The following is an 18,363-nucleotide window of genomic DNA, read 5'->3' on the forward strand; positions in this document are numbered from 1 at the left end:
TCTCTGCCTGGAGTTTACAAAGTACCCTGTTCCTGTAAGCTTGCGTACTTTGGACAGACAGGCAGATCAGCATCCATCCGCCTAGAGGAACACAAGTCGTACATCATTAAACACAACTATGGCCATTCAGGCTTGGCTGACCATGTTTTGGACACTACCCACAGAGTATCATGGAAGAAAACCACCATGCTCCACCACAGCAAATTCAAGAAAGAGAGACTTTTCTTAGAAGCAGCAGCAGCTCTCAAAAACCAACCAAATCTTAACAAATACGGTTGTATTAAGCTTCCAAAGATTTGGGAAACAGTCATCACCAGAGGTCCCACCTTACATTCCAGGCCACCTACAACTGCCCTTAGAGGGCGCTCCACCTAGATAGGACTTTATTGTCACCCACGTGGTTGGGCTTAGTATTGTAAGTTTTTGTGTGCATGTTACATTAATTGTCTTTGTAATCCCCGTAGATGTCCTAGTGACTAGGACGAAATATAGGAAGTATTAAATTCTATTTTAATTCTTTTTGAGTGTTGTAAAAAATCCATTAAACCTCCAACATAATAATTTTGTGCAGCTATAAAATGGATACATCTCCAAGAAAGCATTTATAAATATGTACTCTTTCTCAGCACACATCCATCACTCAAAGACAAATTGCCAATGTGTGGTGTTAGTTTGGGTATTGTTAATGTGATTTTAAAGAGGTTTATGAAGACATGTACCTTTTCTGCTGACAAAAAAAGGAAAACTACACACCAGTTTGCAAAGCAAAATGAATCCAAGATTGTCTACTGTAGACTTAAATAGAGCCTTGGCAGCTAGCAGTATTAATGTTTCTGACATGACAGTCTGTTCAAGATTGTTAGAAGCAGGGACTACTTCATCAACTGTTGATGAAGGCTATGCAGAAAAAAAGGCTCCAATGTAGAAAAAGTGTATGAAGATTGGACTGTTGAGAACTGGAAGAAGATCATATTCTCAGATGAGCCATTTCTTTGTCCAAAGAGAGGAAGTACCCTATTGTTCTCAAATCAGCTGCTGAGAAAACTTCTGTCCACCTTCAACAAGCTTCTAAATACATAGCTGAAAAGATGTCCTGGAGTTGTTTTACAGATGATGTTCCAGGATGCATAAAAATATTGGAGAAAAGAGTGGGCTTACAGATCCAGGAAGACAAAGAACTCATCTTCCAACAGGATATTGCTCCATGCCACACTTCAAAAAAAGTGAAAGAGTTCCTCAAAAATCACAACATCCAATTGCTTCAGTGGCCAGGTAATTCTGACATTAATCCAATCCAATAGAAAATTTGTGGGCCATAGTGAAAAAGAGACTTGGAAAATTAAATTGTGATACAAAGGATAACTTAATACGATCCATTATAAAACTAGGTTTCAAGATGTAGAAATAAGAAAAAAGGGTTCTACGTTGGTAGTCCATGTTTAAGCGAATTAATAAATTTATTGGGAACACAGGAGCACATTTAGTGGGGTTATGCTATAAGAAACTCAGGAGACAAGGGATCTTGGCATATTTGTGGATAGGAATTTGAAGTTCTGAGGTCACATTGCAAAAGTTGCAAATACAACTCAGAGAATAATTGTTATGCTGACACGAACCTTGACATGTAAAGATGAGGAAGTCATTTTGCCTCTTTATAAGACTTGGATAAGACCACACCTGAATTATTGTGTGCAGATTGAGTCTCCCGGGTTCCAAGGGGATAAAGAAGCTGTGGAAAGGGTGCAAAGAAGAGTATATATTGCGAGTATGTGTATTGTAGACTGGTTAACTTGAGAAAGAGGGGGTTGATATGATAGAGGTCTATAAATTTTTAAATGGGTGTTATAAGATATCATCTGATGAAATTTTTCATTATATGGAAGGCTCGGAGAGAATACAGGAGCATCCATTGAAGTTAAGTTTGTTCACAGTCAAGAAAGGGATAATAGCTAGGTTTTTTTTTCTAGAGGGCAGTGAGTGAGTGGAATAGTTTGCCTTAGGGATAGTTAGTACATCTAGTGTGAATGAATTTAAGTGAAGGTGCGACAGCTGGTTTGGGTGATTTATAGCCTCCCTCGATGAGTCGACTCCGTGGAAGTCTCAGATAATAATACTATAAATTACTAGGTAAAGTTGAAGTTTTTGTACTTATTTTCTTCCAAAATTAAAAGTTTTCTTTAAAACGTGAGTGTTTGGATTAATTTGTTTGCTACTGTACTATACAAATAAAAAATAAATGGAAAAAGAATTGGAAGACCAAGAAAGCAATGGCATGAGACTGGAACAGGCCACTTGGCCTAAAATCTATGATGAGTAGAAGAAAAAGAATTATTTTCATGTTTATATATTAACATATTCATGCCAGGCTACGTCTCATTCAAGTTGGAATTCGCTTGACTGAAATTCACATGTTGTATTCCATCCACATTGAGCAGACACATTTTTACAAATTGAAACTACCATGCCATGTATATTTAACGATATTTTTGGTAGACTTTATTTTTAAAATTAGTAATTTTGAAATGTTTTAATGTTATAAGGATGAACACTATTTCTCAAGATTACAACCACAAAAATTCAGATGAGTCAGCTTGTGGCAATTTGTATAACTGACAATTTTGAGTGGAATGCGGGTACACATTCAAACTTTCGAATTGTGCACAAAGGGGGTCACTTGATTGCACTCAACAGTGCAAAAGGCTGTGCTGAGTAAATTGTGTTTGAAGGAATAAAGTTGTAAACTTGGATGCTTTGTAATATCTCAAAGACATCTAGATGGTTTCATTCTGGTAAGAATTATTGGAAAACTTGAAAAAAGCCACAGAGGTTACTGATATTGCCAGAGAATTTGAAATCTCACATATCATTGTATCCAGGCTCTGGGCAGCATTTCAAGCCAATGAAATGTATTCCAGACATTTGCTAAGAGGTTGCCCCTAGCAACCTCTTAGCCTCTACCACAGAGGATGAAGACAGATTTTTGGTTATAACAGCAAAACTTAATCGATACACCATGACAGATCAGCTTCCACTTAGGCTCCATTCAAGCAGAGGTATGTGGATATCTAGACAAACTGTGTTAAGATGTCTGCAATAAATAGGCCTTAGTCTGCATCCCTTTATCTTCAGTGGTTTTACTCTTTAGAGATGATGGTCATTTTAGTCTTTCCTCTGATTCCAGAAGAACGTTTGATCTGGCGTGAAAGTGGTACTGCTTATCATCAAGAGAATGATCTTGAAAAGGATAGATATTGTGGTGCTGGGGTCATGGTGTGGGGAGGCATTATGCTTATGGATGCAGTGAGCTACATGTCTGGAAAAAGGAACTATAACTGTTGAACGATATTGCAGCAAAGTTTTTCAATGTCATGTTCGATTGTTTCATGAGGTTGTAGGTGAAGAATTCATTTTTATGGATGATATTTGGAACTTAAGGAACTGTGAGAAGACTGTATTATTGAGATAACAGATTCACCATTGTCTGAGTTTGTATGACAGTATTATCAGAAAGGCTGAAGTGTTTATAATAACTTATTTAGTATTTTGATTTTAAGTGTAAAATTTGTGATTCTAAATTAAATGTCTGTTTTTGTTTATCTAAAGTTGTATTTTGCCTGAATCTCTTTTACTGCACCATTCATAAAATATTCGAACCAAAGCGGGAGTGATAAAAAGGTTAAATATACTCGGCCAGTATTTATAATAACAACATATAAAGGAAGGGTAGTTGAGAGTTGGTTTATCTTCAATTCTTGAACTAATTCAGATATAAAGTGGCGCAGTCTTTAAATATAAATTTTCTTTATATTTGAATTAGAAATCAACTTGCAACCTACCAACTAGTTAAGAACATCGTAATAGATATATGTCGGATCCAAAGTATGTGTTAAGAAGAAGTAGGATCCAACAGTGCCACACCACATCATATATGAGCTGTAGTGATACTTCTGGAGGCTGAAGATATTAATCAAATTGAGTGGCCAGCATGCTCAGCAGATTTCAACCCCATAGAACATGTTTTGGATGCAATAGTGAGATGCATTAATGCTTGGAATTCTCCTCCAGAAAACAAGGCCTAATCCTTGCTCTGAAGAAGAAGTGGATCACTTTGCCTCAAGAACTCCTGAATTGCATGGTGCGCTGTTGTGAGAGTTGCATCGCAGTTCGAGGTGAACATATTCCATACTGAAATGTCTCTGCGTATAGTTTTTCTCTAAGCACTATACATCATTATCATCATCATCATACGTATCAAGGATTTAGGCCTAGTATGGCCTGTTCCGGCCTTAGAAGTCATCGTTGAATCGTTTAAGAGGACGTCCTGGTTTTCTTTTTCCTAATGGCTTGTACTTTAAGGCTTGTTTTGGTAATCTTTCTGTTTTCATTCTTTGAACGTGTTCCATCCATTTATGTTTATATTTTTTAATTTTTTCAATTACTGGTTCTTGGTTTAATTCTTTCATAATATCTTCGTTTCTTTTGTGATCAAATAGGGTATACTTTGCAGTTTTTCTCATAAACTTCATTTCTGCTGTTGTTAATCTTTGTTTGTCTTTTTGTTTTATTGTCCAGATTTGCTTCTATACATTAAGACTGGTAGGGCTAATGTATTGTATACTTTTAGCCTGGATTGTTTTTGAACTAGGTTTGGTTTAAATATAGAGTTAATTACTCCTGTTATTTTTAAATATTTTGCAATTTTTATGTTTATATCTTTTTCATTCTCATAAGTGATCATACACCCTAGGTAGTTAAATGAATTCACCTGTTCTAAGATCTTGTTATCTAATACTATTTTAGTTCTTGCTGGATCTTGTCCTTTAAAGGCCATAGTTTTTGATTTTTCCGTTGATATTATCATACCATAATCTTTGGATATCTCATTTAGGTTTAAAATAGCTTTTTGTAAGTTATCTTCAGAATTTGTAATTATTATTTGGTTGTCTGCAAAGAGGAGAGTGTTTAAGTTAACTGTAGATTAAAGTTTAATTCCTTGATGTAAATTTTTACTCCATTTTATTATTATTTCATTTAAGTAGATATTAAAAAGAGTTGCTGAGAGGGAACATCCCTGTTGGACCCCTTGGTTTATCTCTCTTGTATTTGATTATTTTCATATATACTTGTGACAGCTTTTAGGATATTATTTGGTATTTGTCTTTCTTTTAATATGTTAAATAATATGTTTCTTTTAACTTTGTCAAATGCTTTTTCAAAGTCAATAAATGCAATATGTGTTTCTAAATTATATTCTCTTCTTTTCTCTATTATTAATTTTAGGCAGAAGGCTGGGTCTATACGTGATCGTCCTTTTCTAAATCCATTTTGTACCTCTAGAATAAAGTTTTCGGAATATTTCATTAGTTTGTTATCTAAGATTCTGCTGTATATTTTGTAACATGAATTATTATACTGATACCTCTATAGTTTTTAGGGTCATCTCTATTACCTTTCTTAAAGATAGGAATCACAATTGCTTTTTTCCATTCTATTGGGGGGATACCAGTTGAGTAAATTTTATTTAAAAATAATAAGAGTCTTCCTTTGAATCTTGTTCCTGCGTATTTATATAGTTCTGAACCTAGCTTATCTTCTCCAGGATTTTCAGTTTCTTGTTTCTTTCAGGCTGATTTCTAATTCTTCTTCAGTTATTTCCTTTTCATTTTCGTTAATTGTTTGCCAGTTGTCTTTTTTAAAATATTTGTCTGTCCACAGTTCTGTGTAGTAATTTAGAAATTCTTCTAATTTCAATTCAGTGTTTAATTTTATGTTTTCTTTGGTATCTGCATTTAGGTGTTTCAAAATCTTATATACATTGGGTCTTATTTTATATAAATCATGTTCTAAATTAGAAACAAATTTATTCCATGATTCTCTATGTCTTTTTCTGACTTCTCTTTTAGCTATGGCTCTTATTCTTTTATATTCTATTTCATCTTCTAATCTTTTACTGCTTAACCATTTGTGATAGGCTTCTTTTTTCTTTTTGATTATTTCTTTGATTGTATCATCCCAGATCTTCAGTTTTTTCTTTTATTGAATTTTTTGGTCTTTCCTAAGCTTTCATTTGCTGCTGCATTTAGTATCATTTTTATATTAAGCCATTCTATTTCTTCATTTTGTTTTATTTTATCTAGATACTGGTTAATTCTTTGTTCATATAGCCATTGTACATTTGTGTCATTCAATAGTCTAGTTTTATAAACAAATGTTTCAATTTTTCTTTCTGTTACTTGTAGCCATTTAGGTGGTAATCTTAATTTTATTTTAACAAGGAAGTGGTCACTGCTTATTTCATATCCTCTGTGAACTCTAACATCTAGTGAAAATTTTGATGTCTTTTCATTTAATATGAAGTAATCTAATATTGATTTCCATCCTCTTGCTGCCCAAGTATATTTATGTATGTCTTTATGTTTATAGAAGGAATTCATTATTTTTAGGTTATTATAAACTACAAAGTCGATCAATTTTTTACCATTTCTGTTTAGAGTGTGTTCTCCATGTATTCCTATATTATTATTAATTTTCGTGTTTCCAATTCTTGCATTTAAGTCTCCTGCTAAAATTATGTAATCATTTTTATTTATTTTATTATATATGTTTTGTAGCTGATTATAAAAATCAATATTATCCTGTTCTCTTCCTTCTTCTGGGGCATATAAACCAATTATTGGTAAATAGCCTCTATCTATATTTATTCTAGCTTCTATTATTCTTTCATTCCATAATTTATAATGTTTTGACTGTTTTGAAAGGGAGTTATGAATCCAAATCATGACTCCTGCTTGTGCTCTTTGGTCTCTGTCGACTCCACTATATATCACATTAAAATTTTCAGTTGTCATAGTTCCTTTTAATTTCTTTTTTGTTTCAGTGATTACTGCTATTTTAAAATTTCTTTCATTTAATAACTGGTCTAATTCTATTTCTTTATATGCTATTCCTCTTACATTCCAGTTTGCTATGTGTATTATATTTTGTCGTTTCCATTTTCGTTTTCCCTTTTCCATTCCAGGGTCGTTTCCCATAGATTCAATCTGATTATCTTTTTCTGTCAGCTTACAAGTATGGTTATGTTCTCCATGTCAGGAGACTAGCCTGACGATGGAATAGTTCAGTGGTAGGGCTGCTACCTTAAGGCTTCTGAACTCGCCTTCTTCCGAATTTAAACCCATAGGAGGAATAGGGTATATTGAAGGGGAAAGGGTAGATTATAGAAGAAATATAGTAAGGTTTATAGAGAGGACATAGTTGTAAGGCCAGAAATGAAAAGACCCCATGGCCCTCGAGTACTCTAATAGCACAAGGGTCATAAAGTAAGAAGAGTTGGCTGATAAGGCCTTATAGGAAAGATTAAAGTAAGTGGGTCTTCCTCAAAGTAGAAGAAGGAGAGGATAGATCCAGCTAGGGGTCCATGGGAGTGCCACTTCCCTTACAATTAAGATGATTGCCCCTTATGGACCTGTTGGTCCACGAGTCCTTATTCAGTATATTCGGACCACCCCACCATATATATATATACACACACGCACGCGCATGTACATACACATGGTGGGCTCCCCTATCCGCCACCCAGGGGACGTGCTCTCTAGGGGTTACAGGGTCCCCTGAAAGTTTAACAACTTTCTAAAAGAGAGAAACTATACATTAATTCATATACATAAACTATACATTAATTCCTTAATTATGTCCTTAGGAAATTTTTAATTTTTACTAAAAATATATTGCAATTTAATTTGTATAAAATTAATAACACATTTTTTGTGTAATATAATTTATTAGTATGCTGGCAATAAATTTATGTCCGCATTTGGCTGTAGTCATGAAAAGTTTTTCATATACAGGTAACAATGTAGTTGATCCTTAGCTTTTGGACACCAGTGTACGAGTATAAAGCCTCAAATGTTACAGTATTTTTAAGTCATAAAAACACCACAAGATAAAAGAGGGAAAAAGGAAGAAGAAGAAAAAATTATTTGCTCTTGAAAATTTGTATTAGGTAGTCTGTGCGGTTAGCCAAGTAGCTGTGTGCTTCACAACCATATGCCTGGGAAAGGAGTGTCCTGGGTTCGATTGCTGTCATTGACATGAGGAGCTTAGGATCTTTCTCAGACATAGCCAAGTTAGCTGGTCTTGGGTGAAGACTGTAGGGTTTATCTCCCTAGTTTATCTGGGATTTTTCATCCCACAAGCAGGCAAATCAGCCTTAAGAACTCAACACTTCTACATACATAGGATACACTGGGAAGCATAGGGCTATAACCACCTTATCCTTGAGTATGGTTGCGGTTAAATGAATAGAAACCTCTCGACATCGCAAGGTGAAAGAGGGAAAAGGAAGAAGAAAAAATTATTTGGTTTTGAAAATTTGTATTAGGTGAAGAATTCACCTAATTGGTTAGTTTCTGTACTTAGTGAAGTACATGTGAATGACTAAATTTCCATTATATATTATTTTGAAATAAGTTTTTTACAATAAAACTTTTACTTTTGCTTGCGACTGGGGAAGGGATGTTTTTTATTCTACATGGTTGGGAGTTTAAAAATTTTTCTATTAGACTTGAGTTGCCAGCAAAGGGGTTGGTCGATTAATAGAGTCTCTGCTACTAATGGCTCATGCAGGTTAAGCAAATCTGAGCACGGTTAGTAGTTGGAAGGGGACCAATTGTTCGATGCTGTTGGCACTCTGCTGAGGATTGGCCACTCTCACAGGGTTAACTTCAGCCTGTAAACTGACATGTGTCAGACCTCTGTGCCCTCGAGGGCACGTGGGGGATATGGATTTAAGAAATATGTAATTGAAAAGACAGTTTCATAAAAATTGAAGCATTTTATGAATGCTCTGAGTACGATATCAATTTCAACAAGTGAATGTGAATTTTCACAAATAATTCTGATTGTCAGACTGGCTGGAGCTTCACTGATGATGAATCCAGCAAAAAACATCAATTTGCGGCTGCTTAGGAAATGTTATTCAGCAACAGACACAAATAGTAAAGAAAGAAGGCTGCATATTGTGCAGTAGAGAACTTAATATGAAATTTTTAAAAATTTCAACAAATTATCGTATGCATTTTATTTTTTATAGGCTTGTGCAATAAATTTGTTTAACAAATCATGTTAGCACTTTCTTATTTGTAGCCTTTGGAGCTAATTAATCTTTATCAACATTTTGTTTATTCTGTTGCTTGCTTTCAAGAGGGTGTATCACGTATTATGACCAACAGTTAATACATGCAATTCCTTACTTTCAAGATTTAAACAAATCATATTTACGAGCATTGTACAGACTAACAAATTGCATCTCCCAGTTCATTTAACAAACACAGAAGCCTGCATTTATGAACATTTTACAATTCTACTCAAGTTTATGGATATTTTATAATGCCTAGTAGAAAATGTTCACTAAGTGATTCTTTCTCTTTTCTGTGCTCTTCAGTATTCCACACGTTAATGTGCATGTTACATATTACCTTTTTTTTTTTTTTTTTTAAATGTTTGGAATATGGAAAACAAGCATGAAATAGTGATTGTGAAAGTGTTGAAAAAAAAAAAAAACTGTTGATTTCAGTTTTCCAAAATAGACGTAACTATATGTTCTGAGAAATGGTGAATTGCTTAATTCAGCTGGTTGGGTCAATAACATCAGTCGTTCGTTCTAAGTTGCAGCAATTTTAAAAGCTAACAAATAAAATGTGATTATTCTTGCACTGTTAGCTATGTTTAGTCTGTAGTTATTTCAGCAAACAAAATATTTTCTTTAAAGAAATGGAACACTTTTTCTATACTGCAAAGACAGTAATAGAGAGCTGGTCTGCTAGCAACAAATGTACAAAGAAGTTTAAAAAAAAAAGTGAAAAAAACTTTTTAAATTATGTATTTTTACACAATACTTTTTAGAATAAATAAATTATTTTTAAATTATGTATTTTCACTGTCTATATTAAGGTAATTTATTTCAGAAGCACATTAACAGATTTAAATAAATTCAACTTACAAATACATTTCCAAGAACGCATTATGTTCATAAATTGGTGTTCACCTGGATTTTGTGATTCCACTTTCTTTCAGTTTGGTCTGTTATTATTCATATTTAAAAGATTAAAATATGTGTTTGCCTAGTAAGTGTTTTTTCTCCATAGTAAACTACTCAGCTGGGATTTGAAACTATCCATTATCTTGACTGATAACTATCCAAGGTGCCTTATACCAAAGTCATACTATATTTGCACTTTCTAAAATCACCCTACTAATTCCATCTTGCAACTGTTAGATCAGTACTTGTTTAAGGGTAGTCCTACTTATTACTAGTATTACTGATAGCCATTTGTTATCAGTAACTTTGTGTATGCGCATGCATTCGTGTTACACATTTTTATTGTTTAGATTGTTTATCAAGAGGCGCAAACTTATGTTTGTAGCAGAAATGGGAAGTGCAGTTTATATAATTATTAAAAACACCATCTGTAATTTTCTTTTTAGATTGAATCTTAAAAGATATTCTTAATCTCTGAGTAGCCAGAATTGCATATGTTATTAACAAGTTTGACTAAAGAGCCTATTCTTTAGCCAAATTGTGGTTTATCTGCTTAGTTTTTCTATCCAACATTATCAGTCAGACAATAAGTACAGTGTGATATGGTATTTTTAAAGCTGATCTATATAACCAACATTGAACTAAATAGATGTAAAGAGATACCATATAAAGCTGCTTCATTGATTGTCACAGCTTGCAAATTCACATTGGTAAAAGACTCTCCGGGCTTAAATACTTATTTATTCTGAAAAGCATGTTTTCTTTTGTATTTTGACTTCTCCAGTTTACTAAATATCTGATGATAGTTGCTTATGTATGTACTATATACTGTAATAAACATTATTTATATCTTAATAATTTTTGTTTAAATCAGCTGGACTTTTGTTTTATTATATGTCGCATGTATGTGTGCATGAAAGAATTAATTTCACGACTATACATGATTTTAAATATCTTTCAGAAGCCAGAGTTGTGACATTAGGGTTCAGTTGCCTACAGTTTCAGATGAACACTGTGCTCTTTCAGTTGCAAATGATGGAAAGGTAAATAACTGTAGAATAAATGTTTTATCATTTTATTTGCACACGTCTATGTTGAATAATGGCACACACTGTATATCGCGAGTTGTATATGGTCTAATAACTGTTCTCAGAAAATAAAGGAAGCATCAGTTCTTCTGCCATGTATAGATCATCTGTTTGTATTTCAAATGTTCCATATTATTTTTATCAGTTTTGTTTATAGTAAATTTCAGTATAATGTAATTTAGTATATAATTATACTAAGAAAAATGCCATTTATTAATTTCTTTGTATATTTTCCATTTTTCCCTTTCATGTTAGGCCCAGTGGCCTGTCAAAGCTAAGTAACTTGAGTTCTTAGAAACTGAATTACTCTGATAGGGCAGTTAATCCTATCGACACAGTGTATTATGGCTGTCAGTTGCATGTGTTCTTCTGGCCAGTTTGCCAGCATGAAAAACCAATTTCTAGGAACAGAAAACTCAGCCACTTCTATATGAAATTAGCTAAGTCGTCTACATTTGAAAAACCCTGATAAAGCTCTTTATAGAGACTTTGTAAAGCTGTACATTGTATAATTAATTGTTATCTGGATTCGAGGTTATATTGTGAGTGGTTAGTGTATTTAGCACTCATGTAAAATTTGTGATTTTTAACTATTTTAATTGTGTTTTTTCCATAAAAAAATTAGTGTTTTATAATATATTAGAGTGTAGATTTTTTCTTACTTTCATAACATATTTTTATTATGCTATTGTAATATTAAATACAGCTGTAAAATGGAGAAGAAATGGAATGCTAACAAGTGAATAAGAATAAGCAAATAATAAGAACAGTGCACAATTAGTGAACAAGGTGGTTTTCTTCACTAAAGATAATATTGAAGAGAATATTGGCAATAATTTAACCTCCAAAATTGCTAGGTTAAAGCAGATTATTACACAGACGATGAGAGAATTACAGAAAGTCAAGTGTCGTTTAGAGGAGCAGGGAGAATAGAAAAAGTTCATCACCAAAATGGAAAAAAAAAAGCACAGAAGTAGGTAAGTTAGTATGTAATAACAAAAATCTGGTTAAGTAAGGTTGATTGTAAAAAGAAGGGTGTTATTTGGTATGGTGACTCATAAAACATGCCATTGGTGAGTGGGTTACAATGTCAAGTTTTTCTGTGGTATTTGATATCGCATTAGTGAGACCTGACTAACTGAAGCTGGTATCGAGTGCAAATGGTATACTATTTTTAGAAGAGATGGAAGAGGTGGGCGAGGGTGCTAATATCAGATGACTTGAATCCTGTTAGAATTGTGACCAGTGCTGCAATGCTAGTAACAGTTTTTCATGTGGAAGTGAGTTTGAAGGCATCTGGTGTTAGGTGGAGTATAACAAGATGAAATATTTTTTAGGGTGTTGTTGCAGACCTGGTGGATTGGTTGCTAGTGATGAAGAAATGAATTGCCAATTAAACACAAGGGGTGCAGAAAGAGTAATTATAGCATCATTAAATTCGTGTACAGGATATGATAGTACTACATGAAAAATTTACATCATTACTAACTCCCTATCTACAATTTTCCTCCAAATCAGCCTGTTACTTGTCAAGACTCCAACATTATCAGATCTTATATTGCTATCCTCTAAGGCACTTTGTACCGTATCAATCCACCTATATCTTGGTGTTCCTCTGGGTCGTTTTCCTGCCAACCTGGCAGAGAACACTTGTTTTGCCAATCTTTCCTCGTTCATTCTGTTTAAGTGACCATACTACCTGAGATTGGCTCTGCTAACGCATTCCTGGATGCTGACAATGTCAAGTTCTTTCCTAATGATATTGCCATTGATGCCATCTGTTCACACCTCTAATCTTTCTCAGGACTCTCATATCTGCAGTCTCTAGTCTTTGGTCAAGTGTTTTACTTCTGACCCAGCTCTCAGATCCATAAGTCAAAACTGGTTTTGAACACTGTCTCGTATACAGTTAATTTAGTGTTCTGACTAATTTTCCCTCTTATTCCATATGAATTTATTCAATTGACTGCCTACCATACCAGCTTTGTTGATTCTGTTGTCTATTTCCATATTTAATTTACCATCTTCAGTAAAAATCGTGCCTAAGTAGCTGAAATGTTTTACTTGTTCCACAGGTTCCCCGTTCACAACACAGTTGACATTTTCAACAATTCTCCCTATATTCATTGTCTTTGTCTTTTTATTGCTGACCTTCATACCATATCTATTACAACAGTTATTTAATTTAGTCAGTTAATCTTGCAAACTTGTAGCGGATTTATTTAGAAGTATAACATCGTCCACATAAAGCAAAGAGTTGACATTAACATCTGCAATTCTGATATCAAGTTTAATACCACTTTCCTTCATAATGTGATCCATATAGATAATGAATAACAGAGGGGATAATGTACATCCTTGTCACACACCAGATTTAACATTAAACCATCTTCCTGTACTTCCTTCAATTCTAACTGCTGACTTGCAATGCAAATAAAGACTAAGTATTGCTTGATATGACTGTAGTGAATAGCTTCTCTCTTGGCACCTTGTCATATGCCTTTTCCAGATCGACAAAACTTAAATACAGATCTTTGTTATATTCCCATGCTTTCTCAACTATTTGTCATAAAGTGAAGATCTGATCCTGACAGCCTCTATTTGGCCTGAATTTAGCTTGTTCTTCACCAAGCTTTTCTTCCACAATTCTTCTCAACCGTTTCTCAAGTATACTTGCATAGATCTTGCCAGAAACACTCAGTAGGGAAATACCTCTGTAATCCTCACATTCTACTCTAATCATCGGGAATTCGTCCCTCTGTCCAGGCTTTCTGAACTATGCAATGCAGCCACTGTAACACTTTTATACCACCATACTTCCACATTTCTGGTTGAATATCCTCTACTCCTGCTGCCTTTCCACATTTCAAGCCTTTGATGGCTTTTTCTACTTCAAGTATGGATATGTATTCCTAACTGCATGCCTGGTCAGTGTTTTTTATCACTGTGCTGTCATCACTGCTTGTTTCATTTAGCAGTTTTTCAAAGTAATTACTCCATACTTCAAGGATATCTTTTTCTCCCTTTTTCATGTCACCTTTATCATTTCTAACTCCTTTTACACTTTCCTCCATTCTTAAGCTTCTTCAACAACCTCCAGAATATTTTGCCACCTTCTTGATATTTATTTTCTGTGTTCTTGCCAAAGTCCTCACATGACTTTTTTAGCTAGTTTTACACAGTTTTTCGCTTTCTTACATTTGTCTCTGTATTCTCTAAGAGCCCAAGCTGACTTATTTGCCAGGAACTTTTGATATGCTTTATTCTTTTCCTTCACTGTCTCTTTAACTTCCTGTGTCCACCAGGGAGTTCTGATTTTTTTATCCTTGCAGACAACTTCACCACATGCCTCTCTCGCTGAATCAATCAGGATATTCTTCAAGGCTTTTCACTGAATCTCCAAGGTTTGGTTCCTGTTCTCAGACTCTTTCATTTTTCTTCAATAATCTTTGTGTATTTTAGTCTATAGTTCACATCTGAGAGCTGCCCGACTTTTATTCGTTTTAAAACTTTCTTACGTGTTCTTCTTTTCAATATGAAATTCAATTTCATCCTGCTCAAGACTAAATTATGATGATTCACTTTCATTTTCAAATCCTCTGTACACTCTGGTGTCCTGCACCAGCAAGAGAACATCACTATCAAAAATAACATAGTCAGTGAGACTTTTCTTATTCCTTGCCTCTTCTCTCCATGTGAATTTGTGCACATTTTTTGTTAGAACATGGTGTTAGTAATCACCAGTCGATGTCCTGAGCAGAAATCCAACAGGTATTTGTCATTATTATTAGCTTTGCTCTTTTCTCCAGATTTTCCCAAAACATTTTGTATGTGTTTCAATCACTTGCTACTCTGCTATTTAGATCTCCAACAATGACTGACTTTTCCTTTTTATTGTGTCAGTACCTTTCTCTAGAGCCTCAAAAAATTCCTCCACTTCTACCTTAGTAGACCCTTCTGTGGGACCATAGCCACAAATACGTCTCATTGTCCAATTCCCCATTCTGATATTTGCCCACATCACTGTACTTGAGACTGCCCGCCATTCAAGAAGATTAGCCTCATATTTAGTGTTGAATACTATGGCTACCCATTCTTTTTCTTGATTGTCATTTCCTGAATGTAACATTTTATATTTATTTCTCAGAAAGATCTCACCAGTTTTTGTCTTTTTTGTTTCAGTCACCCCTATTATGTTGATCTGGTACTTATCTGATTGTTCAGCTAGCTCCATTTCTTTGCCATTCAGGCTTCTTATGTTGATAGTACTGATCTTTAACTCTGGTGATGTTGAGTTGGGGTGTGCTTTCAGATTTGTTCCAGTAGCTGACATTTTCGCTGTTCACCATCGTTCCCTAGTAAAAATAACGGGGGCCTTGTTTAACCGGGCAACGCCCCATCCGGCATGAAATTTTGTCATGTTGTACCATCATTTTCGATATTGGTTTAAGCCAATAAGAATACAATTTGGTCAGCTAAATCCCAAATTGCCTGCCCATCCTCGTTCGTTCAGTATCCAGGTAGATACTTAACAGAGCGCACCACGAGAAGGTGAGGATTGGACATTAGGTCAGAAGCCCTGGTCGGTTCTCCGCATTCCTTTAAAGGCTATGTGGAGGTCTCCTCTCAGTTATACAACTTTGACTCTTAAGAACCCCGTAATCATAACAGAGGACTTTAATTATCCAAACATTGATTGGATAAAGCTGTGAAATCACATGAGAAAAATGAAACTGAATTTATTGAGTTTTTGCAAGACAACTTCTTCAAGCTGCTTGTGACAGAAAGAACTCATGGTCAAAGAGTGTTAGATCTGATTATAGTGAGAGAGGGGATTTCGGTTAAGGATGTAACTATTCTGCCTCCGATTGGTAACAGTGATCATGCGGTATTCACTTTGGAAGTGGCTAAGTTTATGAATGTTCTATTTAGAAAAGGTTACATACTGAACGATTCTGAATCGAAAGTGCATGGGAAGTGTTTAAAAAACACTTGAACAATGGAATATCAGGATGTGTCCCTAGATTTCGAAGAATATAGAAAGTAGGAATGAAATGACATTTGGAAGGATTTGACATGTGACATACAGCTATTTGCTGATGATGCAAAGGTAGGTAAGGTAATCAGCAGTCCAGCTGATATGCATTACATGCAGAATGATTTGAATAGGCTGGTATTGTGGGCATGTGAAAATGGTTGCAAGTTCACTGATTGATAACAGAATTTTAATGTTTGTAAATTATGTTTAATAAAATTATATGATTTTTTGATAAAAAAAATTTTTTTTGCAAATATTTTGTGGCCCCACTAATAACTTTTTCCTGAGGCCCCACAAAACCTCCAGCTGTCCCTGGTTGTAACCATAAAGGATATTTTAGTATATCTGCAAAAACAAAAGCGGCTAAATCTGATGTTTACTTTCTAACATAAATGCAAAAATTAATTCTTAATTAATTAGAACTATATAAATGAGCTGATTAAATGTTCTATTCATCTTAAATTCTTATCATTGTACCAGTTAAGATAATTGAATCTTCATCAGAACCATCTTTTTTCTCTTAACATGCTTTGATTGCCTCTAATAGAAATATAATTAATGCCATGATAGAATGGTTAAACCTATCCACATAGTCTGCTGTGTCTGTTAATTGTGTGCATTTAATGGCCAGTGTACCTGATGAAAAATCCAAGTTTCCTGGAGAAAAAACCGTATGTGAGATTAGTTGACTCACTTTAAGTTGAAAAGGAGAGAATGGTATCCAGAAGGCCATTCCAAAGAACAGCGTTAGGTAGAATGAAGGAAGAAGATGAGAAATTGGTTCATTGAGTTTGGGGTATTGATGGCCATGATTATAGGAAGGCAGAGAACTTGTAGTTGTCTGTTTGGCACAACAGTGTTCATGAAAGTCCCTGTAAAAAAAGATAATTCAAAAACAGAATGTTAATATGAAATTTATTGAAAAGGGTCTACAAGAGAGATGTCATCTATTAAGCAAATTCCTTCTCTGGTTACAGTTAAGAATTCTTAAGGAGATTAAGGCAGATTTGGGATTTATAAAGCATTTGGAGTTGTGTAGGAGAGAAATGTTTTTGAAAGCGGGGGGGGGGGGGGCTTTTTTTGGATGCTGCAGAGATTGTGGATATGCTTACTCCAGGATAGCCAGATGTAAAAGTCAACCCAAGAAGAGAAAGTGGATCTTGTTTAGAGATTGAAACATTATCAAAAATAAATAAGTGGGAGTGAAATAACATCTTTCTTCTGTGTACATGCCTGCACGCATGCATATGCACACAAACCACTGAAATACCTGTAATGTGGATGGAGTTTAATTTAATGATATCTTGGATATTTTTTCCTGAGAAGGGTGTGATGGATACAATCTCGTTTCTTATAGCACTATAACAGTGCCAACTGAGACAATCTCCAATATTTGTATATACTCTTTTCCTATGCTCTGATTAGTGTTTTCACTCTCATCCAAACACTTGTTCTATTCACATAACTGATATAATCCTTGAAGGAATGAAGATCTTCATTTCCTGCTCCAGCATCATGGAAGTTAGTCTTTATCTAGCCTGTCCTAAAAGAAAAAATGCAGCTCCAACAAAATCAAGACCTTGCAACATCAGAAACCAGATGGATCCATCAAAAATAGATAATGAAAGAATTTCTGCAATGGAATTCTTGTTGATTACATCAAGGTCCTTTTGTAGAAGTAGAAACTAACATTTTGCTTTACATAAGTCTGATGACGATCCTACATTAAGAAGTGTTAACCATTATCCATCATCCACTTCACAGTAGGATGTCTGGTTACATTGTGCTGCATCAGCTTACATTTTCAGTGTATGTCTCACAGGATGACCTTATATTAGCCACTCATTCCTGTACACTTTTTAATGTAGGATCCATGATAATGCCACCATATTTATGATGGCAGTTGAATTCAACTCCAGAGGAAGGGTTGCAGAGTGTGTGTGCTCAACCACAATAAATTCTCCCTCTTAAACACAGGAACCAATGCGCTCTTCTATATTAATGATGTATGCCTAACCAAACATTCACTGATATGGACTTAACAATCTGATCACTCTTGCTCTTTTTGCTATTTAAGTGGGAAATTGATGAAAACTTACATGGGCATTATCATTTCCTGTAATACCTGTATAGACAACCATCTGTTACATCACAGATATCATGATGGAAAATAGAGCAAGATGACTGGCCTACCTTTT

The 18,363-nt window shown here is 34.5% G+C and overlaps 1 protein-coding gene across 1 annotated transcript in view; it reads left to right on the forward strand.

Annotated features, from left to right (window-relative positions):
• Positions 1 to 769: 769 nt before the first annotated feature.
• The window catches only part of LOC150092457 (uncharacterized), a 149,215-nt gene continuing 131,621 nt past the window's right edge, over positions 770 to 18,363 (forward strand). The window contains exons 1-2 of the mRNA XM_090414867.1: positions 770 to 921; positions 11,001 to 11,082. Coding sequence (XP_090270993.1) covers positions 770 to 921; positions 11,001 to 11,082 — 234 coding nt within the window. The remainder of the gene's footprint in view (positions 922 to 11,000; positions 11,083 to 18,363) is intronic.

This window comes from Typopeltis vanoorti, chromosome 26 (assembly GCF_054136105.1).
Source record: "Typopeltis vanoorti isolate ZY-2024b chromosome 26, IOZ_Tvanoo_1.0, whole genome shotgun sequence".
NCBI classification, from domain to species: Eukaryota; Metazoa; Arthropoda; class Arachnida; order Uropygi; family Thelyphonidae; genus Typopeltis; species Typopeltis vanoorti.